General features: G+C 36.3%; 1 protein-coding gene across 1 annotated transcript in view; it reads left to right on the top strand.

Moving 5' to 3' along the window:
• Nucleotides 1-27,871, top strand: part of RSRC1 (arginine and serine rich coiled-coil 1) — a 176,515-nt gene that overhangs the window by 13,393 nt on the left and 135,251 nt on the right. The window contains exon 3 of the mRNA XM_009279087.2: nt 17,071-17,241. Within this exon, the coding sequence (XP_009277362.1) occupies nt 17,071-17,241 (171 nt within the window). The remainder of the gene's footprint in view (nt 1-17,070; nt 17,242-27,871) is intronic.

The following is a 27,871-nucleotide window of genomic DNA, read 5'->3' as shown; positions in this document are numbered from 1 at the left end:
ATTATTCCAGGCTGTTTGAGCATAGCTCATATGAGATCGCTAATAAGCATCATTGCATCATTATGTATGCACTTAAAAAGACTTACCACCAAAATGACTGCCTAATTATTTCTAATTGGCAGGAGTCTGTGTAGTCATTGAGCTGTTTGTAGCCATTTTAAGGTTCATTTAACTATCCTTGGGGCCATGTGATAGATGGAAAAAAGCTTCAACTACATGCTGGCCTTGGCTGGCGCCGTTAATCAATTTTGGTGGGCTTCAGTTTGAAATGCATTTGCTCATGCAGAGGTCAAAACCTGAAGTAGTCCAAGCAAAGTTTTGCTTTTTGAAGCCACTTGACTGTATTCATTAGCAATTAGTAAAATAATTGTGTCTGTCACTATATTTGGATTTCCATATGACTTGGTATTCTTTCATCGCTGTCCCTTCTTATAGCATATTAGCTTCACTGGAAACCAAATATTCTTCCAACAGACCCTTTTAGCAACTTCAGTGTAGTGGCATATGTTCCGATATACTACCTTTCTTCATTCATTTGTTAGCTTAAACAGTGCAGTACATTTCAACACAATCATCTAATTTGCTCCCGATTGATTGCTGAGTGAAAGTTTCTACCCAAGGACAACATTTTAGGGCTTTTAAGGGTATCTCTGAGGAATTAGTCATTAAGCATTAAGAGAGGAAGCAAGTAGTAGTCAAATCGAATTCTGACGTTTGCCAGAGTTTTGTAGTTAGGGGCATCTATTTCCAAGATGTTGACAGCTATGTATATTCAAGGACATCTTCTGGCAGAAGAAAGCTATGTAATAACTGCGCTTGTTTAAAACCTCATTCTTACGTGAATGTTAGTGCACTGGTTCTGTCAATAATTACATCAGAAATGTTGTGAATATCATTTGAAAATGACCTTTTTGAGATGTTATAATTAGTATGTAGTTATTTTATCTTACTATGTCAGATTTAATGTGACATCCCATTAGGTAAGCGTCTGTGAAAGTTTTCAATGAATGCGTTGTCCTATTGAACATAATCATAACCATCTGTGGGATGTTGTCAACGTACATAAGCCATTCATATAGCTTAAGAAAACACTGGTGAGCAAATTGTAGGCTAATAAAATAAAGGTCAGCTTTGCCATTTTTGCCACAAGAAATGTGGTTCTAGTAATTTAATGTTAAAACATAAGTTTAAAAAATAATTGTTCAGATTATGGTTAAAATGTAAGATTGATTGAAAATAGTTATTCATTTTAAAAAAGCAAAAAATGTCATTTATTCATGAACTACTAGTTCAACTCACAGACAAGGTGTTAAAGCAATTGAATTGTGGTAGCATAAACTAAAATATAAACTAATCCTTAAGGAAAGCTATGGAATTCTTTAAAAAAAAATTTAAATTGTTTTAATTTTGATACTTTTATAATGGTAATCTTTGAGAAGAGATCACTTTTGTAAACAAATATTCAAAACAAAAAATGTATAAAATGAAAATCGCCTTTCTTATTGATGCTCATTAGGAATTGTATTCTATGGAGTCCCATCAAATACATGGAAATGCTGCTCTTAGATTATCAAAACTATTATTAGGAAATACACTTTAGAGTGGAACAATGGTTTTAATCTGCCTTTGAACTTTCTGATTGGTTGTATTGGAAATTCTGGTGTTAGTCAAAATTGTAGCTACTGTTGAGTATGTTTTTCTTTGATGTAGTATAGTAGTGCAATGGGAATAACGTAAGTATCGCTATCATGTTAGTTATAAAACTGTTCACAGTGAGAACTTTAAACATACATTTATGTAATTACCAAATTTCAACATCTGGTTTGTGTTGAATTTGGGGTTCTGAGTGGACCCATAGCCAACCTGGCTCTATAAAGTCTCTCCTTGTACCAAATGTCCTCCTCCCTGAAGACAGGAGGTCCTTTCTGCTGTCCTTTTGGGATTTGCTTTGGAAGATCAGCTTGTATTCCACAGGGCTTTGTTAGAATACTGCTGTCAGGGACCTTCATCGTGCTTTGAAACGATGAGCAGCTTTGGCCAGTACTTCTCATTCCTCCGGACTTTTCTGTCTTAAAGCAGTCATCTTTTCTAGTGTAACTTGAATTTACTACCTTGTATTGACGTTGTGCTATTTCTCTGCAGGCTACCCAACGTTGGGGCACTGCTGAATAGTGTCATGCCATGTGAAATTCATAGCAAATGTGGTCTAGATCACTTTTTTCTGCATGTTGGAAGAAAATATGACTGACTTGTTTTCATTGACATATATGTAGTTTATAAATTTGTATCTCATTTTTGACTAACAAAATGCAATTTTTGCTAGCTAGAAGTCATTAATCTGTTGTGAACTCTTTAATGCACTGTATTTTAACAGTTTAAGTAAAGATGCTTTATCCTATAACAAAAATCTGGTGTACAATTAAAGATTGTACTGTTATGGCAGCTGAGGACTACAAACCAAGAAAGTATGTTGGGAAAGGATCTTTAGTCAAGTTTTTATAAATCTCTTTTAGCATATTTTAAAATGAAATGCACATTACAAAAGAATTTAATAAGCAACTTACTTTCATTTTAGGTAGAGCTGTTCCCTGTCTGGTGAGAGCTTCCAAAATATACCTGGACCTGACTCTCCTACTAAACTAGAGAAGAGAAAATTTCATATTTTTCAAATAAATGGCTAAACAGAAGCAGTAAATAAATAAATAAAAAAGTAAATGTCACACACTGAGCAAATCAGTCATGCCCCTTCCACAAGTTAATCAGATTAATGTGGGCAAATGTCATGTCCCTCTTCAGCTGTGACTTCTGAAAGGGGCACTATGGGTTATGTCAGTCTGTGTCCTGCATTACTTGTAGCTCATCTCCCTTTGCTTTGTCTTGGCTTGAGCCCCCTTAAGGCCGAGCTGTCCAGTCAAGGATAGGCTTGTTGCTAAGGAATCAATATAATTTTGATTTCCTTAAGGTTTGAATTAGGGAATGTTAAATAACTCTTGGTTTGTTTGGTTCTTCCCCTCTCAAAATGAGTTGAAAATGGCCAAATGGTATTATTTCCCACTGCTGCTGCTTCCACTCTATCCTGTCCAAATGTTGTGCTATATTCTACAACTTATAAATAAACGATAGAACAAATAATAATAGAACAAACAGGAAGTTGTTAATGCTATTCTTGCCCTCAATCTTTTGCTTCATTTGTTTGTCTGTGGAAAAGTTCAGAGGTTGGTTTTGTTTCGTTTTGTTTTTAAAAACTGTCCATTCCTCAAATGTGAATATACTGAAAATTTAGATGTGTTTTGTTTGTAACATTACTTTGTATCTTATTTTCCAATGGGGAGGCAGACAACAGCTGCTGGATAGGGGATTGGAAGAGCAAAGAGGAAATATGTCTGAGAAATGGGAAATGTAGGCGAATTTCAAGCAAGCCTTCGGTTTAAATTACTATCTGTTTGTTCTCCCTTATTAATTTTAGGTCAGCTGGTTCTTCTTCCTTAAGTCTCCAACATCAAGGATTTTAATTGTCAAATTGGAATATAAGGGTCCTCTTTTTCATGATTCCAGTCTACTGTTAAATTTACTTGTGAAAATCCTGTGAATCAAAATGAAGTAAAGAGTAGAATCAACATGAATACAGAGAAAGGAGGGAGTGTGTATCATTGCTGTTATAGGGCTCAGCCACTCACTGAGGAGAAAAGCAGTGACCTATCCCGATGGGGTCCTTAGTTGTATCTGATTTACAGGATGAAGACAAAATCTGCCCAGTTACACGCCTTACACCATTGATTGTCCTATCTGCTAGACCCAATGAGCAAGCATTTGCTAAAATCAGAGTATATCAACAGTTACCCAGCTGCAGACTGCAAAAGTGCATTAGATTGCAACTCTAATCTTGAGCCCAAGTCAGCAGAGCCACTTACTCAGAGGGGTGACGATTAGGGGTTGTTAGGATGTGTTGTTACTCACCCCTAGCCTGAAAGGAGCATAAGAAGTCTGAATGTTGTGGATCAGGCCACAGGATGAAGTAAGATCTCAAGTATTCTGATGAAAGCTTTCCTGAAGACTGTGGTAAAGTACCTGAATTAGGGAGTATTCCCATGCTTCAGCTAAATTAAAAAGATCGAATTATCTGAATAATACAACGAAGTCTTGACCTTATTTCAGAACATCTCTTACAGTAAGCTGATACGATCACAAGATTGGTGCATCTTATGAAACTGAAGCTTGGTACCAAAGTTATCAAGCTTCTAGTATGTTGCAACTGTGAAGTACAATAGATTGTTAGAGATGATATCATCTCATCTGAGGAATGGTAAGATCTTGATTGCCTGTGGTTAGTCAACGTACCCTTATGTTACTTATACTAGGAAAGTGCCAGACAGGGATCAAGCTCTTAGTGTGCTGTCTGCAGTATTGATGAGTATTCAAAATAGAATTTCAGCCCCAAAGACTCGGTAGTTTGATTAGTAGCAGGAAACAATAGGTGTGGGGAAAAAAGACAGTTGGAGATACATGAAAAATACACAACAGTAAAACAACTGTCTGCCAGGACAATGAAGTGCAGGCAGCTAGTGGTGTCATTGTAGGCACAGGGACATCAATAACTATTGAAGAGGCATTTGAAGGTGGTGGAGGGGTGGCAGGCAAGTTTTCCTTGCTTAGTACATTGTTAGCTTAATGTTCCAATCCCTCCCCTCCGACTTCCCCATAATAGTGTTAATATTCTGGGAGTCATGATGTAGCTGTTGGGAAGAGAGTTGTTGAAGCTTTTGAGGAAAACAATAGGTAGTGTTGTATTTTTGGAGTCGGCTTGTTAACCGCATAATTTTGGTAATATTCTCAGTGATGGAAATAATACAGTTTACATTTTAATTCTTGCCTTCAGGTTTCAAAATTGAGATGAGTGTAGTACATAATAGCTGCTGTTGCAGGCTTCTTGCAGATTCAGGGAGGCCATGCAATGCTGGTCTGTAATTATTTCATGTTTTTGCTGTGGTTTTGTGAGGTTTTGTTATTTTATATTTTAAACAAAAAGCAAAGCTTAGAAGAGAATTCCATAGTAAAACTGAGAATCTTTTTAAAACTGAAGGCATAGGTATGTAGAAATTGTATTTTAATCGATCGTTATTACCCATTCAAATTAGGACTAAGGTCAGGTAGTTTGTGATCCGTATCATCAATTGATCAGAACAGTCATAATACATTTTGAAGTATAATAATCAAGTAGTTTTGTTGCTTTATGTGTTTTTTTTAAAAACAATTCAGATTGTTTTTTCTTTTTTTGATATGTTTTATTTTACAATATTTTATATAACAGTTGCAGGTTCCGTGATGAAAACAGTTTTTCTTTGGAATACTAAGAAATCTTCAGAGCTTCTTTCCTGCACCTTCCTTGGAGTTTTTAATTAGTCATTAGAGTTGGGGTTTGGGAAAAACACAACAGGGTTATATAGGTGATAACTTCCAGTAAAGTAGATTTTGTGTCCGATAAGCCTGTCAGCTATGTATTCTTCATCAGTTTGCAGCAAATAAGCTGTTCAGTATTCATCTAGAATATTAAAAAAAGACCATGCTTTCCTCTATCTACTCTGTGTTTGTAAAATGCATCTTACTTTAATATTTTGTATCTAACTTGCATGTAAATTAGAAAATTATCTTTGCATTTATGGAATATGTATTGAAAAATAGTAATAAAATATACAAACTGTTTATGTTGTGTTTTCAAAAGGTTTTGACAGTATGATGTGATACGTTTTTGCTTTTTTGTGTGTGTGTGCACTTTAGGAGTTTCTAAAGCCCATTTATGACTTAATTTTCAGAGACTTGATCCTATAGTGAAGTTAGTTATCTTCATTAAATATGTTAAGATTTTTTTTTTTAAATTTGGGAAAACAAGATGGTATTCTAAAAGTCTTTCTATATGGTTCATAAACCTAATGTGGTAAAAAATGTAGGTGGAATACCTCAAACTCTTTACATCTCATGAAATTTAAACCTAAAATGCCTGGTTATCACTGCATTAAAGAAAAAAGTTTCCATTGTTCTTAATTGTGAGCACAGAGTAATGGTTTAATTTGTTACCAGTCAAGTACAAGTTAGACACACAGCTTTTCATCTAAGTATTATTTCCAAAGTGTCATTTGAGACCTCTGTTCATCATGTGAACTGAGTCTGTCTCAACAGTTCCAGTCTTTTGAATTAGGTATTTGTTTCTGAGGACAAGCATATGCATTAATCTTGTCTTTAAGCAGTTTTTTGAGCCTTTTAAATGGTACTGCAAGTTGCTGCAGTGTTGAAGAATGAGAAATGTTGAGATGCTTTTTTTTTGTCGGTTCAGTTTTGGATCTGTGCTGGTGGTACTTAGTGGTTTGAGTGCCTCATGTTGACCACGATGGTGCTGTAATGCTCTGGGTTGGGTTTTGGGTGGTTTTTTTTGTCAGTTTATGAGAACAGTCAGTGTTCTGTGGTGTAAGTTGATTTCAAGCATCTGTTTAGGTAATTTCATTCAGCTGTGTCTTTGTGGATGTAAGTATACGTAAATATTGTAGCATCTTTAAGTTCAAACCATGATCGGGGCCTCAGTCTTAGATGTGTTACAACCAAAAAAAATAAAACAGTGGTCTTCTCAAAGAGACAGAAGAGTAGCACTTACCTGTAACTAATTTGAACTTCTCAGAGGCACTAGGGAAGTGAAAAATTCAACCTTGAAATCTCTCATTTATGTTCCTTAACGTTTTAACATAATATCAGAGGTGTTGTCAAATTTACAACAAATAATTACCTGGATAGTGATTCCATCTGGAAAATGAATTTGACCTTTTTTCATTGCTGTGTGATACATCCAGATCTTCCTGTCGTAGCAGATGCAGAGTCACTAATGCCTGCATGATGTAGAAACAAATAATGTGGTGTATTTGTTGAGAGTCCTGAAAGTAGGCTGGACCCTTGTTTTTTAAAATAGATTCCAGCTGTATGAAGAACAGAATAACTGCATGTGTATGTATAAATTAATTACAAAGCCTGATGAATTTACTTGCTAATAAAATGTTACCTTATTCGTTCATAGAGAATTCAAGTTTTCCCTTTTTTTTTTTTTTAAAGAATGTAGAAAAGATATATAAAATGTCTTTTTCTGTAGGATTAGACAATCTAAAGGAACAGAAGTTTCATACAGTCCATTTTTTCTGGTTGCTTTTTCTTCAACCTAAGCAGTGGCAGTTCTGGAATTCGGTTAAGAGAGGGAGGAATCCTTCTTGCTGGTATCTTTGTGTGGCAAACTAACAACTGTTTAGCTTTTGCCTCACCTTGAGGTTGAGTAGCTTTTAAACTCTTGTATGAGTAGAAAACAAGCTGGATTTTCTCAGCTGATGCAAGCTTTTTTTTTTTTGTTAACAGATTACTGGAATAATAATTACTTCTCTTATCAACCTTAACTTTGGTTTTATATGGAAGTTTATGTATAGTATAAGTGCAGCTGGGTGTTGCAGACATTTGTGTTGCTATATGTGTTTTTATGCCCTTGAAGTCTAGAATTTCAAGACTGCTAGAACTGCTTTGAATGAGAAATGATGGGGAATCTGAGGGGTGGCTTTTTTCTTAGTTTATTTAGCAGCCAGAATGGTGTACTAACTCCCATTTCTTTATTACTTTATTACCCAAAGGTTATTAGAATTAAATTCTAGCTTTTACTGTTCAGTCATGAGATGGCTACATGAATGTAGGGTTAGAAAACAGTCCTGTTTTGAGACAGTCTCTAAGAAAAGAAAGATGTGAAAGAAATTAATTTCATGTAAAAATAGATGTGTTCTTAAACTGACGGTTCTAATTTGAGGTGACATCTCAGCAAAGAGGGTAGTTCAGAGTCTTCGTACAGATTAAGAAGGGAAATGAATGATGCAACGTGTTTCCCCCCGATGAAGATGAGGCCAAAGATCCTCAGCTTCTTTGGACCGGTTATATCTAGGGCAATTAGTGACCTCTGTATAAGCTAAAGGAATACAGTGGGGAGAGAATCCCCTCCAGCCATCACTAATGGAGTGGAACAGTTTGCAATTCCAGTAGATCAGTGGGAGCTGTTCACACAGCTGTTCTCCCTTCCCAAATCCCAGCCAGCACACTTCATTACACTTCCTTTGGCCACAGCTGCTCCCACAATCCTGCCTCTGCATAAAAAAAGCCCGTTGAAAAATAGTATATAGTTTTCTGTGCTGAATGCATAAGTAATGTGTATCCAATAACACTGCAGTTAGCTTATGTACTTCCATACATATTTGTAATGTGCATCTGGCCTTCTCAAGCAGATCACACTTCTGCGTGCATGGAAATGCTCCTCAAGCAAGCCATTTGATGAAGGAAGCAAATTATAGTTACATACAGGTTAGTGTAACTAGCTTTGTTAGGCATTTTGTAAAAGCACATCAACAAAAACAAATGGTTTATCTCCATGCTTGAATAGCAGCTGTTTAATCTATGATTTATATTTCTGGTTTTCAGATAATATTTAGTAAAATCTGTTTTCTGGTTTTAGTTTTCCATGAAGGCTTTTGTCAAAGTGCTCCTGCAGCTGGTAGTCGTAGTCAGCTTCTCTTCTATCACTCATTCCTTAGGCAAGGAGTTCTGCCCGAACTCCACAAGAAGCAAGTCTCTGAGCAAAGGACTGCTGACACAAAAGATCAATTTAAGTAAACTTTATGTATTTCTGGAGTAAATTCTTTTCACCCAGTCGTTGATTTCCTGTAGGTTTTCCAACACCTTTGTGGTGATGTAGGCATGCTGAACTGGAGATACGCTGTCACAGTCGGCACTGGCTCACTGTCGGCACCGGATCTAGAGTCTTTCAGCTACTGTAAGGAGACTCTTTGTAGGATAGTCAAGGCGTTGTGGCAAAGAAGGCACTTTAATCTTCTTTGGAAGTGAGAAGAGGTAGACCAGACGGTTGTAGTCTGGAGAACTAGATTTGTAACAAATGGACTGCTTGAGAATAAACAAGACTAAAAGTAGGGTCTTCTCTATCTGTTCTTCTGTCTGGCTGCGATTACGTATCGTTCATGCCAAGTTTTCAGTAACTACTTTTTTTAATTACAGCTTACTGGAATTTTGGGTATTGTTTCCTCAAATGTTTGATTTTGTAATTAATTTATAATTTAATTTATAGGTGGAGAATTGTTTATTACTGAACTAAGTTGATGCCTGTATCTGGTGAATCCACTGTCTTAGCTCTGCAAACCATGTTCTTGATTGTCCCTGTTATTGTTTATATTTCATCTTGCATTTCTCTGGCACTGTGGATGATATTGTTACTATTTTTAATACCCCTCTATTTTGTCACTTACCGACTGTCTAAACTGCTGGCTTGAAACAACTTCTTTTTCCTCTTAGCACCAGTCTCATTTTAGACTTACAAGCTGGCTCTCTGCTTTTGCCTAGTTTCATTTTCACTCACCTTATATTTAACAATAAATAAACAAACCGTATTATCGTACATATTATCTATATTTAACTTCCTCAAACACATACATTTTAAAGTTGCAAACTAATAGTGACCTGAAATGTTTTATAGAGGTAGCAGTATTTGCATTTAAAAAAATAAGTATAGCATTAGTAATTTCCAGTTTTCTGAACAACTGCAGTCGATGCTTGAAATTATTTACCTTCTCCAAGAACTTGTACCGTGTTTTTTTTTCCCCCTCTATTTTGTCACTTACCGACTGTCTAAACTGCTGGCTTGAAACAACTTCTTTTTCCTCTTAGCACCAGTCTCATTTTAGACTTACAAGCTGGCTCTCTGCTTTTGCCTAGTTTCATTTTCACTCACCTTATATTTAACAATAAATAAACAAACCGTATTATCGTACATATTATCTATATTTAACTTCCTCAAACACATACATTTTAAAGTTGCAAACTAATAGTGACCTGAAATGTTTTATAGAGGTAGCAGTATTTGCATTTAAAAAAATAAGTATAGCATTAGTAATTTCCAGTTTTCTGAACAACTGCAGTCGATGCTTGAAATTATTTACCTTCTCCAAGAACTTGTACCGTGATTTTTTTTTTTCTTGCTAGTGAAGTTGAGTTAAACAAGAAACTTTCTCTTAATATGCTTTGAAAGAGAACATGTCATTTTGCTGCAATTAGTTGTGCATTTGCACTGTGTCTTTATTACCAATATGAATATCCAGGTTTGATGCAATGCAGTTGTGTTTCATTGTTCTTTCCCAGACTTTTGATTTATTGCTAAAGTATTAGAGAGGCATGAATTTGTTGGGTTTTGTCTCTGGCTATTGAGCTAATAATAATCTAGTAAGAATTGTATCAGCTGAGAGATACTTAGAAGAATGCCAGGGAAGAACTTGACATCTCAAAGTTTCATTTGAGTGGTGGTTGCTGTTTGCTAGCAAAATAGGTTATTTTTTCAAAAACTTACCTTCACTGAAACGCTTGTTTTCTTCTGTTTGAGCTGTCTTGTTTTTGTCCTCTAATTCCTCTTTCCATTTAAAAAAGTCTGTATCAGTGACCGTTTTCAAATTGTAGTGTTTTGAAAAGATTAGATTGTACCTATAAGATATAGTTCAATGCTTTAGTGCAATATAATTGGGGAAATGCTAAACGACACTGACCTCATTTCCTTTAGAACAATGAAAATTAATAGTTTCACGTTTTATTAGGCTGATATTCCAGATGTAGTGTACATTTAATTAAGTGTAGTTTCCTTTTGGTTATGGTATGTGTATCTGCTTTTTGTCGCAAATTCTTTCTAGTTTTACAGTTTTCTACATGTTTTCTTTCACCATTTATGATTTTTTCAAAGCAGAGCTATAAGGATTTAAATCACTTTAGCATGCAGCAAAACAGTTCCCATTCAAACAATAAACGCCATTTTAAAAAGCCTTTAGATCTTCTGTCACTTCATAAATATAAATGTATAAAAACATTATGCAGTTGTAGTGCCCACCTGCTAATTAAATGCAGATTTCCTCAAACTTGTTTTAAAATCTGCTTATTTGTTTCAACTCTGTCTCTGTTCAGAATACATATGGCCCTTGTGAAACTAATTATGCTTATGGAGCAGCTGTTAAATTTAGTGCAACTAATTTTATCCAATATTTTACATTTTAATTGATTACCTGTGAAGAAATTAGCAAATTAACACTTATTGTGCAGTAACTGAATGGGCTTTTATGGATACTTTCAATTTTTACAAGTGGACTAAGTGTTGATGGAATAAAGACGTTTCTTAGGATTTTAGATAGGAAAGTTATTGGCAAGCCTTGATTATCTGGTGTGAGAATTTAGGGATACTGAGTGATGCCAAGCATCTGTGTGTTCTGTAACTTAGACATGAAAAGCAGATTGGAAAGTAATAGCTTTTCACAGAATTTTGGTAACATATGGGCTTATCTGGATCTAAGAACTCTTTGAAGATCTTTGAACTTGACTAAATGACTTAACCTTTGGCATGGTGGGTGGGTGTTTTGTGTGTGTTGGTTTTGGGGGGAAGGGGGTGTGCATGCTGGCAGTCTACTCTCCAGCTTGATTTTTTCTCCCCCCCCCTCCCCCCCCAGTAGTTCTATAATTTGAACACTTTGGGACTTGCTTTAATATGACGAATCGGGATTGTTTTTATTTTTCAACAGTAATAAAATAGAAAATCTTTATTCTCTGCTGGATCTGTGGACTTTTGTTCTTGTTTACTGATGAATTCTTGGCACAGATGACTTCTTGTAGCTCCATTTCATAAAGTTCTATCTTTATTTCCTGTTCTGTATATATCGCAAGATATTTTAATAGTAATTTATAGTAACATACAGGTGAATCCGTTCATGCTACAAATGGAAATGTACCGCAGCTTGTTATACACTGAGTAGCAAATTTAGTATATTTTAATTTTCACTTTATGAAATTATCTTCCATTGTCAAGAGCCTATTGCATATTTTGGATTTAATATAGGCCTTATGGAAGTTTGCATAAAGTGTTCTTAAAATGAATATTTTAGGATTTGGGGATTATAGGCAAAGAAAAAAAAGACAGCTATCTTATTAAAATGGTAACATACTGTAAAATGAAGTTCTGTGGCATTAAGTGCAGCTTTTCAGTGTGCTTAAGCCTGGCACTGTGAAGGTGCTGATAACGGCCCTCTGGTTTGAGGTTAGCCCTTGCTCATCTGCCGTTACTGAGAGGCTCTATCCCATGAACCCAGCCTGTGCTGCTGGGGGACGACACTACTAAATACTGAATGTATCTTAGGCAATATGAAGTGTCATTTTTCTTGTTGGTCTTGATCTTAATTTTTTAATTACCTGCAGCCTTGGTGTACTAGAAAAAGGTCAGTAGCCTTACCTGAAGTTGTCAAAGCATGATCTAAATTTCTGAGGTTTCATTGTTCAAATTCTGCAGTTGCCACAGAAAAGTGGATGTTAGAGATTGAATGTTACCTCTTTCTTTAACAGGAAGAGAGAGAAGGGGAAGAAACAGCATAGAAATGAAGTAGAGAAAGCTATTTGGATTGCATAGTCAAAGACTTGAAGCTTACAATGTTCCAGACTTGCTTTTAAATATTGTCTTAATTCTGTCCTGCTGTCTGCAGGATGGTATCTGCTCATACAGTCACTTACTGTTACCTGGTGGTTTCAAACAAGACCAAGCTAAATGGGGAGTCATGGCTTCTTCATTGAATAGTCCTCCTGTCACCTGGTTCCTTGAAGCTCGTGTTTGGTGTTGCAGAATTAGTCTTGAATTGTATTAACAGGTGGGTGTAATTAGCCTGGGAGGTAAGGGAGGTTGGAGCTTCCCTCAGAGCTGGAGGAAATTAGGCAGGTTTTAGATACTGAGGTCTTAGAACAGTTGTATGTAAGAGGGCAAATTTAAGTGGCAATTTGTTTTGGGAGTACTTGCCAATAAATAAAATGTCAGGAGGAGTAGTAACATCTGCCTGTATACAAACACAGCACATCCTTTTGCATACTTTGTGGGAAACTGTGCTTTTCCTTCTTTGTATTTTTTTAAATGTTTTTGTATAATTTCTTTGCTTTCTGAATACATATTTTTGGCCTTTCAGTATATGGTGTTGCATATCTTTCGCTTCCTTCTTGCTATGATTCTAATCTCTTTAGCTTCATTTATTTAAGTTTTCTTAACTTTATTGAATCAATAATCTTATGAAGAGACGCACTTTCTTTTGGTCAGTCCCTTCCTTAAGCTTTTCAGTTTGGGGAGAAAGAAGCCTTAGCTCATATTTTGTTTTTTGATGAATGCAGGGAAAACCTGTTTGTAGGCAAAAACCTTTTTATTTTTCTAAGTGCTTTGCAGTTCCCGCTTTTCCCTGAGACTTGCACTGCAGAGTCCCTATACATTTCAGTGCTTGTCCATTTTCATGGCCTAAAGAGGTAGGTTTTCATGCATTCTAGAAGTGATGCAGCATTCACTCAGTATATCAATATAGTTGTGGCTTTTGCTTCAATCATAGCTAATCACCATTTCCTGTGGCACTTCATAGAAACTGAGAGCTCTCTTAAGAGTGCACACACTAGCAGAGATCAAGAAGATTGTGGTCTTACCTGCTTAAGCTCAGCCGTTCTTATATGGTTTATTGCTGGCTTCCTGTTAATTCCAGTTCAGTTTGAAATTGCTCTAGAGAATTATACCGCCAGGTTTGTTATTTTTGCCATCTTATGTCTGTTATCTTAAAGTATTTAGTCTCTGTGCTTCCTTTGTTTCATCAAAATGTGGTAAAACTACATAATGCATCTTAACTCATAATATACTAAGCTGTTACTTAGATAGTTAAGCAAATATATTTTAAAATTTTCATGCCTCTACTTGTGTGAGAAGTCCCTAAGATTTTTTTCAGACTAGAAGAAGTCTTAAACAAGAGTTGAGATTCAGCTTAAATTTGTTAATGCAACTGTGTGGTGTGGTTGCCTAGTGGTTTTTTTAATAGTCCTCCTCCACAATGTCTTTGGTTAGATTGTGAAGGCAAAAGGTTAATACAAGATAAGCTTTTTCAAAAATATTCATTGCTGTACAACATTGGAAACACGGTAGTTATCCTAGTTTAAAAATGATTAACAGAATCTAAGTTTTGCTAGCATTCAGGAATTGAAGGGAGCTTTAATGTTAGACTGTTCCTTTTTTCTTTGCCTCAGTTTTCCTTATTTACTTCACCCCTATTCATGACTGGGGCTAGTACATCTTTCTGTATTTCTGGACTTGTGTTGCTTTATCTGTGCTTTATAAATACTGTTTGTAATCAATATAAATAAATACAATGAACTTAGCAGGCAGAGTTAGTTTTATTTGGGAGGGCTGTAGCTCTGCAGCATTAAGGGGAAATAATGAAAAATTAAATATTTGCAAAGAACTGTGCACAATGATGGAAAACCCAGGAAAACTTAAATTTCAAAAAGTTGATTCAGGTGCAGCAGAATAAGCTAGATCCACTTTGCAACTTTTTTTTCTGCACTGTTCCCTCTATAGATCCCCTAAAACAGGGCTTCGCAGTCAGTTTGGGTTAGGCTGGGGGTCTGCAGCCCATGAAGGCAGCAAGACCTGACACCTGAACTGCCCTGAAGACCCTTCTATGTGTGCTAACTTGTTATCTGAGCTAACAAGTCTGACCAAACTGAAGTTGTCTCTGCATGAAGCCAATTCTGGATTGTCTGCATCTGTGCTCTGGGCTGATCTACAGCCCAGATCAACTGCTCTGATAATTGAAGGATTGACTGAACTAATGTGTCCCGCAGGGATGGCTTCTGTGGAGTAGAACTTAACATTTTTGTTAAGATCTTCACTGTAATATCCCGTTGATAGTCATCTGCCTGCCTCACCTGCGTGAGTAGGACAGGGAACATAAGCTGTATTAGCTATTTTCTGTAATTGTAAAACCCAGAGGATAAACAATGATTAGGGATCACTCTAGCCTAATGAATTTTGTGGGTGCAAAAGATTGCAAATGAAAGAACAGTGACAGCTTCTGTAAAGAAAATGTTTATCAGTTTGTCAATGCTGTTGTAAGTACATTACTGCAAATTTGATGCAACAAGTCTACTTTTAATTTTTAAAAGCTATTTTTCTGTATATAAATTATACCTGACATTTGTTCTACTTAGACATGTGAACAAACAGAAGTCTAGGATTTGAGCATTCAGCTAATCTGAACTGAATTTGTTGTTATTGGCACCTGCAAAAGGTGGATGTGAAATCAAGTTCAAATTTGAGCTAAGAAAGTAAGCTCTCTAGCAATAAATACTTTAGATTCTTCAGTAATTTCTGTTTGAAGGACTACATCCTTAAGGAAGGAGAGGCCTTGCATCGAATGAAGGTGATTTGTGTTGCTACAGGGCTTTTTTCTTTGGTTTGTTTTTTTTTTTTTACTGTTTCTGACTTTGCATCTTACCTGGAGAGTTCTCAGAAATCATGGTTACCTTTGAATAGTGAATGTCCGTAGGGCAGTGGTCTGTAAATCTGTGCTTGCCTCATCATGATGCTTGTAAAAACAGTGTCTTTGTGCTGACCAAAAAATAGATCTAATGTCCGGAATACTCTTCTAGGTCAAAACTTCCTCCACCTGAAGACTAAAGAATCGATGGATGCTTTTTAATTTGTGATGACATAATAGAAATCCATTTTGAGACAGAAAATGTTCTATAGTTCATAATACGGCACTTAAGTGGTAATTTGATTTATTGTATCGTGCTAATAGCGTGACCCATAATAGGAGATCCTGTGTTGCAAGAGATGCCATCTGCTGAATGAAACGTAAAACTGAGGTTCTGACCTCTAGTGCTAGTCTGAAAGGCTCAATGGCAAGAATAGGTATGTTAACCCCAGTATGCTGGACAAATTCCAGACTCAGTAACAACATTCTTCCTAAATGTAATTTATAGCTTCATCTGGATGTAGTATTTTCTTTTGCTTATTCTATTGTTGAGTTTTATTAAACAGTTGTTGCCTTTCAAATTGAGTGATCTTTTGTGTGTGATTTTGCTTTTAAAGGCCTTTGGAGTTTTGCACTCCAAGAGGTGCTAAATAAATTTTTTATACTGTTTTAAAAAATGGCCTTCCCCCCAGCTCTCAGTACTTAATGAAACTTTTCAATGAGGTGCTGTCAGAACTTTTATCAAGATGTACATTGTAATAGAAACTAATGCAAACTTGAACTGCTGTTTTCCTAAATATTCATTGTCTATAGTTACTCATGTACCATAGAAAAGATGTATTGGTCCATGATAAATTATAAATTAAAATTTAGAAAATCATCTAAAAGAAATTCAGGAATAATAAAAAGTCTTTTTGGGTACATACAGAAACAGTCATATTGTAATACTTCTTGATCTTTTTTCATTCAAGTATATCAGTAACAGCATATATTTATTACAGAGGAATGGATAACATGATTGAGAACAGAATATCCTACAGCCATGTAGGAACTTGTAACCAAGAACCAAATATGTACACAAACCCTTGCACCTGTATGCAGTTTATTGCATTATTGGGCCTGTAGGGTTGGCCTATTTATAGGTTTTCTGCAAAGTGTGTTTCAAATCTGAATTTGATATTAAGAAGCTGTGTGCAAGTGTCAGCTCTGCAGGCTAAAGATAGGGGTTTGGACACATCACTTCTCATTTTTGTTGGAACATAGAATCATAGAATCGTTAGTAGTAGTAATGTATTTAATATGTAAATACAAGCACTTAGTAGCAGCTGTAAATTCTTTGATTATTTGCCAAGCTAAATTGATCAGAACTTAAGAATTTAAAGTTTAATGTTCAAGAAAAAATTTCCTTCCTTTCCTTCTCCAATAGCTCTGAAGATTACTTTGGTAATACCAGATTACTTTGTTAATGGGCAAATACTATGTAGTGTGGTTTAATTTATTTTGCGTTCTTCCTTCAGAGTAGAAGCAATGCTTTCTTTTTCACTTTTTTTTTGATAAATTGGCAGGTTTTTGTTTAAAAGTATTAAATTACTAAATGATTTGAAAATGTGTTTAAAATAGTTTGACTATGTAACAAATCTAACATACAGTGACAGTGAAAAATGTATGACTGCTAAATCTTAATACTATGGATTTTGTGTAGATCACGATCAAGACCTCGTCAACGTTCTTATAGTCGAAGTAGTGAAAGATCCAGTCATAGGAGAACTCATAGCGGGTCTCGTGAAAGAGAGCGGCGTAAAGGCAGAGAGAAAGAAAAAATAAAAGAGAAGGGCAAAGGAAAAGAAAAGGAGATATATGGCACGAAGCATGGGTAAGTGAAATGACAAACAATATAACTATAATAAAAACAGGGAACAATTTAGTGTCGTTTTACTTTTTTGTGATCAGTTTGCTTTATAGTAGGTGATATTTTATATAAACTAAGTGGAAATTATTTAAAATCTTTGAATAGTGTGAGTCAGTATTTTAAAATTCTGGAACATGACAACATTTCAAACTAAATGATGGTGTAATTTACAATTCTTTTTTTCCCCTTGATTTGCAAATATTTTAAATAACTTTCTTCAATTGATTAGTATAAATAGTTTTCCAATACGTAATAACTACAATTTAAGGAAAAAATGAGGAGTATTGGAAAGTACAAAGACTATTTCCTACGAAAAGATGGTTTTCACTGTTCAACTCCTGCCACCCCTCTCCCCTCCCCCCCTGCCCCTACATTGTCGGAAGTTCATATTGGGCTTCATTTGTGGCTCAAAGTACAGTTTCAGCAGAAGCACTTGCTATGGGTGAATGATGGACTGCCTTTCAAAACCTACTGACAACCTAATTTCTGCTTGAAATGACCTGGATTGTTGATCTTGTTTTTACAGATTTCAGAAAAGGTAATTTATGTAATTACCTCTGCTTTATACACCTTGATCTCCTGCAGCCTTTACTGTGATGTTTATCTTTTCCCTGTTTATGTGATTGATTTCAAAAGGGAGACACTGGTGTGTCATTTCATGAATTTCCCTTTGATGGATTCCCACTGAACAGCTAAATGGGAATTTCCAGAGTAGCATCCTCCACCCATGTTTGTGGTGGTATCTCACAATTACCCCCCTGGTTTTATGGCTTGATGATATTAGTTATTTAGTCTCTCAGATACCATTACCTACTTGTCCATGGTTATAGCACTGATCATGTAAATATTCAGGATTAGCTATTTGCATGTGTTTTTCTTACTTGCAGTACATTAGATTGCTGGGAACTTCAAAGAGTGGCATCTTCCATTCATTTTAAGGGATACTTTCCTCATTTTGCTAAACCACTTGGGATATTTGTCTCTTTTTGCTGTGGATGTTTTCAGCAATTAGTAGCATTCAATGTAAACAGTACCCCTGAGACATTTGCAGTATGTCTGATAAGTCCCAAACAAGATGCCTTTTACCCATTTACCTGAAGTTCAAATATCTTTTGGTACTTCTAGAAGACTTGAGGAGGAGCCTGGATGTTCCAGCCAAAATTGGTTTGGTTGGTTTTTTTTTTATTATTGAAGTAGAAAAGTAGGGAAACGATCCATACTGAGCACATAACATTTGGTGTATGAGAGGTTTTCTGGACTTCGTGTAGAAGCACATCTTAAATCATGTTGGAGTATATAGCAGTGCTCTATTAGCATACTGCCTGACTTTATGTCCTTTTATAACAAGGATCAATATGAGATAGCTGTAGGAAGAACACAGAAGTGCACAGAATTTTTTTGGAAGCAAGCAATTTATCTGTATATTTTGATAACTTACAAAATTGCTTATGCTAAATTTGAAAACAAAATGCCCTGTTTGGGTCATTTCCAAGGTAGTTAGGACAAAGAGTACAAATTGATAATAGAAACATTTTGTGACATCAGTCCATTTTTCTCTGAGCTCAGGTACTGACTGGTAGGCTTTATACAGGGATTTCTTACTTGGAGCATTATTTGGACTACAAAATGAAATGTACCTAGGATGATGTTGATATAATCTGTGCTTCATAGACTTTTCTGAGGGGGGACAACATGTTTTTCAGTTTAATCAAATAGTGATCAAAGTATATCTGTACAGAGAATATGGATCTGAGAAGCTTTTTCCCTTTACAGTTATTTGTCATTCTGAAGTTTAAGACTGTATCAGCATCACATTGTTGTTTGTTGAAGGCTTTGCAAAGCAACATATTTGAATACAACATATTTGAATACCCAGAGAAGACAGACCTCTTTGATGCAATTGCTATTTGCAATTACTGCACAATTATTTGTCTACGGAATATTCTGTTATAGACCCCAGTGAGAGTGAATTAGGAACCTGCAGTTTTCCTTTAAATGCATGTGTGTAGGAACAAAGAGGGCTAGTTTCTCCTGGCCTCATTTTCCTGGAGCACACACAAGGCAAAGTAAGATGTTTTACAGTTGTGTTTTTGTATGAGGCTTCCTCAAGCCTCCCAAGCTCTCATCTGTCTTCCTCTGTACCATTTATTTATGTATTTATTTTCTTTTTTTGGGTGAAAAGTATGGGAAAGAAAAGATCTCCTTGGCCAAGGAAGCTCAGCTGTCCTTAGTTTATAGATGTACAGGAAGGAGGTTGGTACAACACAAACTGAGAGAACCTTTTGCCTGTGTAAGTCTATTGGCTTCTGGCGTTTTTTTCTTTGTTTCCTGCAGCAGCAGGGAGAGTCAATCGTTCATTTGTTCTGTCTTGATGCTCATTTCTGAGGAAAGCACCAAGATAGAATTTTTTGTTTTCCAGTAACTATAAGGCCTTTTGTAGTTGGCTGTGGTCAGCAGAAGGTAGTAAGTTGGTTTTGCTGATATTTTTTGAGGGTGTATGTTATAATTTAGGATTTTTGTCTTGTAGTGGTGTCAGATGTCCTTTTGTGGGTATGGTTAGAATTATAACTCTTATTATAGCTTGCCTCCACAGCCGAGTGTCTTAGATTCTGCAACTGATGCTGGTCCGCTGCAGCACAACAGTTCGCTGCCTTGGCTGGAATGTCACAGCTCACCCAATTGACTTAATGCTGGAGTAGACCAGGAAGCACTAAAACGGTTTGCTCCGTCAGCTGTCTTCATCGGAGAGACAGTAAATAGAGATAGGTGATGTGTCCTCAAAATGTGTGGTTTTTTTCTTGTTTTAAGTTGGATCCAGTTTGGACAGGAAAAAACAAGTACTTTATTTTTCCTCCTGCCATATTCTCCTGTAAATACCAAAATGATGGTGCTGGTTTTTCAACTTGTCGTTCACTTTTTTTTTCTCTGAAGTATGAGGAAGAAAGTCTAAATGGACGCAAAAAATGACTGTCAGGTGTACACTCGGATGTGAAATACTGAGAGGAATCTGTTGTAGACGACTCTCCAAGTTAATGCATTTCTAGATCTAGTGTCTAGATCAGCACTGAAAGTAACATTATTCTACAGAGCCTTTCTAGAAACTCCAACAGCAGGGGATCTGTAGAGGAAAAAATAGTCCTCTGACCTCTATTTGGAATAGATCCTTACAGGTACTCCAAGACACATCAAGTGCCGGATCTAGTTTTCAGTTTAAATTCATGTATGTTTGGAATGTATTTATTGAAAATAGCTACTGTAAAGCTATAATGAAGATCATCCTAAAGCCAGATTGTGAGAAGACGGAATACAAATTATTAGGTGCTGGTTGACATTATAGTTTAACTTTGCATAAAAGAAGGTGTTTCAGTTTGTCAGCCCTGCAGGTTTATCTGATATAAGTAGTCATAGATTTGGGACTTGACTGTTCCTCTAAAGTGGAGAAGCAAAATGCAATTTTTGCACTAATTAAGGAGCAAATGGGTTTTTTTGTTTGCAGCTCATATAAACTCTAATGATAATTTTCTTTTCTGCGCTTGGCTTGTGTATGTTTGTAGATGTGAGGGGGAGAGGCTTGCGTTTGGTTTTTAAATCAGGGCAACTTTTAGGTTCTTTCAAAGTAGATATTGTCTTCACAGTAAACATCTCGAGAGATTTCAAGAGTAAAAAATTCTGCCATAGTAATCCAGTCGTCATCCTTTGGCATTCTCCGTTTCAGTGAAGATGCTTTAAGGTTGAGCACAGAACTTCTTGAATGTTGGAGAAGTGTCAGCTGTTTCGTGGAGACAGGCTGTATTATAATCATAGCAAAACAGCTGAACTCTTCTGTTCTTACAATCTGAAATGTTTTAAGGGATATACTATTTGTCCAGCCATTATGGAGGGAGATTGTGGTAACAGCTGCTTTGAATTTGGGCTGGGAAGCTCATTTACAGCATCTGACAGTACTTGGTGAAAAAACCTGGCATTGAGAGCAGTCTGTCAAGCTTTGAAATAGTTTGGTACTCACTTAAAAGGTAAGGCAATGCAAACTCGGAAAGCATCCCAGCAGCACACCCTAAATATTCATAAAAAAATGATCCATATTTCAGATTATCAGGATTATTTCATTTCCAATGAAAAATCTTTGCAAAATAAAGCTGATGACAAGCAGGTACAAGAAACATTCTTAATGAGTTTGTATTCAACTACTGCAGTGCTACTTATTTTCCTTCCATTTTGCAAGTAATCTGAACTAACCAGTTTGCTTTTGCTGCTTTGGCCTCCTAATGTCATAGCAGTTGTTCAAACTGTGTTCCCCCTTTTTTTTTGTTTTGTATTTCTGTTGCAGTGCATGGGAGAAAGCTTTATTGCCTGGAAGGATATAAAAAGAAATCGATACATGGTATGGCTTTTTCTGAATAAATGTTGCCAGCATTTCCAAAGTAAAAGCACTTGCTTGGCCTTGCAGCCTTTTCTATTCATCCAGTCTCCCAGGCCAAGTTTCAAATCATATTTCTCTGTTTGTAGTAACAATATTGTTCTCTAGTTATGACCCATGACTGCAGTAGTGATGTGCGCATTATTGCTTTGGACCGTTACTATACTAAAACTCTACCAGTGCTCATACTTTGTAATTAGCACACACATGGTTGGCTTTCCTGTTCTCATGAAAGTTTAACTGACAAGTGCTGTATCGAGGTGTTACCACACCTTTGTAATTTTTAAAGAACACACTATATCCACCAATATATTATGAAGTGTTATAAATAAAATGGAACTGATAAAATAAGGACCAATATACATTTTGTGATGCATTATCATTTTCCGTTAACTCTGCAAAACTTTATAATGCGTAGTCAACATCTGGTGTCTAGTTCTTACCAATAAGTTTTAGTCTAGTGATTTTTTTTATTAAATTTTTGTTTATTTGAAAAAAGGAAAACTTTAGTGTTCGTTGTTCTGCCAAAGTAGTTTATCAGGTCCTACATTTGGCTGTCCCATTTCCTGCTTTTCTTTTCTTGGTTTCATTTTCTTCCCTTGCAAAAATTAATCTTATGCAAGAGTATGCACTCTGGGCTAAAACAAAAAAAGGGATAGCATTGATCAGAAAACGTCACTGAATAAAAAGGGAAGAGCCTTGTCTCTGCATCAAAGGAATGGGACAGGTTGGGTTTAATTTCCAGTGGCTTACCAAGAAGGGAGTGTGTGCTGGTTTTGGCTGGGATAGAATTAATTTTCTTCATAGAAGCTAGTATGGGGCTATGTTTTGGATTTGTGCTGGAAACAGCATTGATAACACAGGGATGTTTTCGTTACTGCTGAGCAGTGCTTACACAGAGTCAAGGCCTTTTCTGCTTCTCACACCACCCCACCAGTGAGCAGGCTGGGGGTGCACAAGAAGCTGGGAGGGGACACAGCTGGGACAGCTGACCCCAGCTGACCAAAGGGATATTCCATAGCATAAGATGTTGTGCTGAGCATATAAGGCTCGGGGAAGAAGAAGGAAGGGGGGGACATTCGAAGTGATGGCGTTTGTCTTCCCAATTAACGGTTACGTGTGATGGAGCCCTGCTTTCCTGGAGATGGCTGAACACCTGCCTGCCGATGGGAAGGAGTGAATGAATTCCTTGTTTTGCTTTGCTTGCGTGCATGGCTTTTGCTTTACCTATTAAACTGTCTTTATCTCAACCCACGAGTTTTCTCACTTTTACTCTTCCGATTCTCTCCCCCATCCCACTGTGGAGGGGGAGTGAGCGAGCGGCTGTGTGGTGCTTAGTTGCTGGCTGGGATTAAACCACAACAGAGTTGCAGTTCTCAGAGTAGGCCCTTGCTGTGTGGTTTTGACTGAGTATAGGAAAATTAGTGATAGTTCTCCTGGAAGTATAATGATATACTTTGTCCTATCAATCTGATTTAAAAAAAAAAAAAATCTTGTTGGTTGTCTGGTAAAGCTGAATTGCACTAATTTCTGGAGAGAAACATATGCTTAAAAATAAGATTTGAACTAATGACAGTGGGGTTTTTATTACAGAATCCTTTCTTCCTATTGAAAAAGATTCTGTCCCAGCAAAATAGGAAAACAAGGTGCTAGATACAGTCTGGATTATTGATCAAATGCTAATTTATTGAAAGTACTACATTTAGAAAAGATAAGTTACAGGTAATCAAACCAGCTTTCTGCTGTTACAACAGCACAAGTATTACTTGAGCTCTACATCAAGACTGTGGTTGGAAGAGGTCCAAGCATCAGTTCCTTCTGATCCTTGCTAGTGAGGTCTCCAGGTGCCTTAGGCTCATATACCATTGCCTCCCTAAGATGAAAGAATCTTAGCATGCTTTTTCTGACATGCAAGTATGATGTATATGTATGTTTTTTTTTTTATTCTGGTGTCCCCTTAGATAAGACTAAAGCAGGCTTCTAGCCAGTCCCAGAATGTAATTTTTATTTTATACACCCATGGCACCTATGGGATACTTCCTTATCACTGTCTTTTAGACTTCTAGCACCTGACACACATTTTGTTTCCTTCTTTTTCCTTCATTTGTGACTTGTTTTAAGAAGTGATATATCATGTTCACTGGAAAGCAGCAATTATTTGCTTGTAATGAAATACAGCAACCCGTCTTCCTCTCCGATGTTTCTTTGGCTTCAAAGCTTAATACAGCAGTCCAGTTTGAAAGCTTTGTTCTTTATTGTATGGTATATGAATTGCTACTATAGTATTAGCTAGACTGTATGCCGAGTCTTGGACATTAGTGACCTTCTAAAAATGCACTATAGATTGTGAGGTGTTTTTTCTAAATGTTGTAAGGTGGCTTATTTGACAAGCTTATTAGCACTGCAGTTTTGTCTTATATATGCAATGAGATATTTTCTGTGATACTTTAAAGGTATCAACATAAGTAACTGTTCCTAACCTGTTCCTCTAAGGTGGTATAAAATCTGGGAAATACATATATTTTTAGTATTTCTAAAAATAATGGTACATAGTTCTGTTAAATCATGACTTGAGGACTAGATCAGTGACGTATGAAACTTGTCATCAAGTGCCTCCAGGCTTTGTTAAAATGGCCATGTCATTCACAGGGAGGGGTGAGGCTGGGTTTTTGGCCATGGATGGGGTGTGCTGTGTGGTCCTTGTGCGACATAGTTCTGTCACATTCCACAAGGTGGACCTGATGACTGCAAATCATGGCTTGCAGGCTGCTGTGAAAGCTCAGTCACTAATGGAGTGAGTGAGCTTTCCCACATCCCACATTTAAACCAGCAACTTTCGCATGCTAGTAATCTCCGGATGTCAAAGTGTTCAAAAGTGAAGTGTTTTACAGTACTGAATTACCTAAACATGTAGTTATACCACTAGAATATTTTTTCCAGTAATTTTTTTGCTAATCAAAGCATTACATTAATCTTTTACTTATGCTTTTTTTGATTCACTTGTTTTAAAACAACTTGCATACATGTTTTCATTGACCTGTATGTGTGTGCTGTTGAATTTTGATGTTTAAAGTCTTGATTAGCTTAAAAACATGCAAGTTCTGGCATTCTGAGACATGCTTTTCATAAGGATCGTTGTTCATTGTTGAACTGGAGGGAAAAAACCTACTAAAAACTTGTTAGCTTTAAATAACTTTTACTAGATTTATGGGTTTCACCCTACTTTCTTAGTAGTGGAATTTTGGATTACTTTTTAAAGTGTTTTTGACAATTTTTAATGGAATAAATTAAGAGCGGCTTCTCAGTTCTTATGAAAAAAGAAGTGTTGTGCCATTAATCAAACCCAACCACCATTTTAGTTTCTGATACTTAATAAGGCTATCAATACATTTGTGCATTAACTGTTTCACAGCTTCTTAAATAATTGACAGATATTACAGAGCTGAAGAGTTAGTTTTTCAAATATAGTCTTCATTTTTCCTTTTAATTCCATATGTTAGGTCTTTAAATATTTGCTGAGGTCCCTCTGTCTAGGGGACCTTTTTCAGTGGCATTTAACCAAAGCAGTTTTATTTTTTGTGCTCAGCCCTGGCAGTGTCCCAGCAGGTTCTGCGGTCGGTACTTGGGTGATAAATGCCTGTTGATGAGCTTTTCAGTGCTTGGCAGAGGACATTGGAAGTAAATTGGGAATATTGGACTTCTCAGAGTTTGACAGCAGTCAGACACTCCTGGAGCTTGTCGTGGTTGATTTTTTTTCTTACCTCTTTCTGTGCTATGCAGTAGGAAGTAATTTATGGTAATTTTCTCTTATTTGCATATAGGTTATAGAGTTCTGTGGTGCAAAGCGTGCTCAGAACTCCTTTTAAGTGTCTGTTCAGATCAAAGCAGGACTGTGTGATAGCTGTTGTCTGACACCAAGCTGTGTGGTGTTGTTTTCATTAAACATTTATCATACTTCCAATGTGACAGCAGGCAACTTTGCGCTTGGGTAACATGTTTTCATGCAAAATTTATTGAAAAAGACGAGGTGTTGTAAAGAGATCTTGTTGCCTTTCACCAGTGGCGAAGGGTAAATGTTTGATTGGAAGGAAAGATACCTCTAGCACGTTTTGGTTGTGTGTTACACTGAAGAACTGTGAAACACTTGGCCTTTAATAAGCAAGTAAATTTATCTTAAAATTGTTTATTCTGAGAAACTTTCCTTTGACAGATCACATGAACATTTTTTCGTTTTGATTCTGCTTGGTTTTAGCAATGGTTTATTATGGTCCTATAATGATGGAATAGGCTAGCATTTGTAAATTAAATGCTGACTTAATAGTAGGGACTAATACCTAAATTTTTTTATAGCTCCATGCATATCAGCATAAACTCTTGCATTTAAGACTATTTGAAGAAAAAGTTAGGAATTATTAGGGTAGTCTTTGCAGTATAAACCACACTTCCTTTTGACAAAAATACAGTACTATATTTAATTGATAACATAGTACTTTAGAGTAAAGCACGATTGATTATTCATATTTAAGGAGTATTTCATTCTACCAGTGATGTATTTTTGTTTTGAAGCACTTCTATTGTAAACCAAACTTTTTCCAGCCTGAAATCAGAGGGTTTGCCCCATCCCTTAATTAGGAAGAAAGGGGAAAAGTCTTGGATCCTTTGAGTTATACTAGTACATTTAAGCAAATTTACCGTAGGACACATCAAACAGCTATGATTTAGCAAGAAGTTAATTCATGTTATTGTTTAATCCCTTTCAGAATTTCTACAGCCAAGATACTCAACTTCCAAAAGATACTATTGTGCCTACATAACAAATTCCCTTTGTGTGAATGTTCACCAGCATTTTTATTGAAAATATCTGTAATCCTAATTTTGTAATCATGTCATATTACAGAAAAATCTCCTGTTCTTTGTAACTAATGCATACTTTAGGCCTAATTGGCGCTGCTATGGCCACTGACTTCTAGCTCCAGCAACACTGCATGGCTTAAGGAAAGCTAAAGCTGTTTTTGCTCCTGCATTGGCTAACGTCTTGGGGCTAGCAGGAAAGGAGGAGCTTGTGATGTACATGTTCAATAAAGGTAACCTGCTTGCTTGTGGCAAGCCTCTCCTTCAAAGCAGGGCTGGGGCAGTGCATCTTATCTCTGCTCTATACAGACGTGATATTGGCAGTTGCTGCCTCTGGTATGTTGTGAGCACTGGATCTCAGTTACTGTCTGCAAGGTGTTTCATCTGCTGCGTGTGCTACTGTTTTTGGAGACTGACAGTAATTTTCTTTTTTTTCCAAGTGTATGAAATTAGTACATATTCTTACAGAGTTTGTTTATTAGAAAAAAGTTCTAAAATGCAAAGAATCTGCAACTGCTATTTATTATTGTGGTGAATAAATTTGAAAAAAGCTTTCCTGTCTATAAAGAGGACTTAAAAAAAAAAAAAATTCTTCTATAGTTTTTTATTGCTGCTTTTCTGTTGCTTTCAGAGAAAGAATGTCTTTCTTCATCTGCCTCCTACCATGGTCCTAAAAAGGGTTATGTCAGCAGAGAAAAATGAGAGGTAGGAGGTGGGTCTGCCATTGCTAATGTAATTTCCAAATGCTTTTTAACATGACACTACAGCCTGAATAGTATTGGTGATACAGAGGTGTTAGGCACAAAATTTTCATAAATCTTCTTACTTAATCTAAGAGTTGTGCTGCTGTAGCCATGACAATTTAAGGTTATACAAGAAGCAGTTGTACGAGAAGCAGAGTTGGCTGGGAAAAATAATATCCTCCTTTTAGACTAACTGGTGTAAGTAGGGAAAAATGGTCATGCTTTTAAGGATGTGAAACCTTCATCAGGTCTAACACACACTCAACAATCATCAGGCTTAAATTCAGGTCAGGAACAATTCCTCTGGGTGCAACATGTTTATGTTAATGGGTTAGACAATAAGAAGGACGGGTAGCTTATCACTTCCCATACTGTCCATGGTGACAAGAGGTGGCTCTCAAAATCTGTAAAATGTTAGCGTTTATCTGATCCAATTATGCACATGCTGGTTCCAAAACATAATCTCTGTAGTTGTTGGCCTAAGGTATTTGTGTTCAATCATCTCTATTCACTTACAAATGGGATTTTGTCACACTGAGACTGATTTTTGCCACTCTAAGACCTTTTCTTTAAAATCTTACAT

The sequence above is a fragment of the Aptenodytes forsteri genome, unplaced genomic scaffold, assembly GCF_000699145.1.
Source record: "Aptenodytes forsteri isolate BGI_AS27 unplaced genomic scaffold, ASM69914v1 Scaffold299, whole genome shotgun sequence".
Taxonomy (NCBI): Eukaryota; Metazoa; Chordata; class Aves; order Sphenisciformes; family Spheniscidae; genus Aptenodytes; species Aptenodytes forsteri.
Note: the sequence above shows the minus strand (reverse complement) of the source record. Positions and strands in the feature narration are given on the sequence as shown.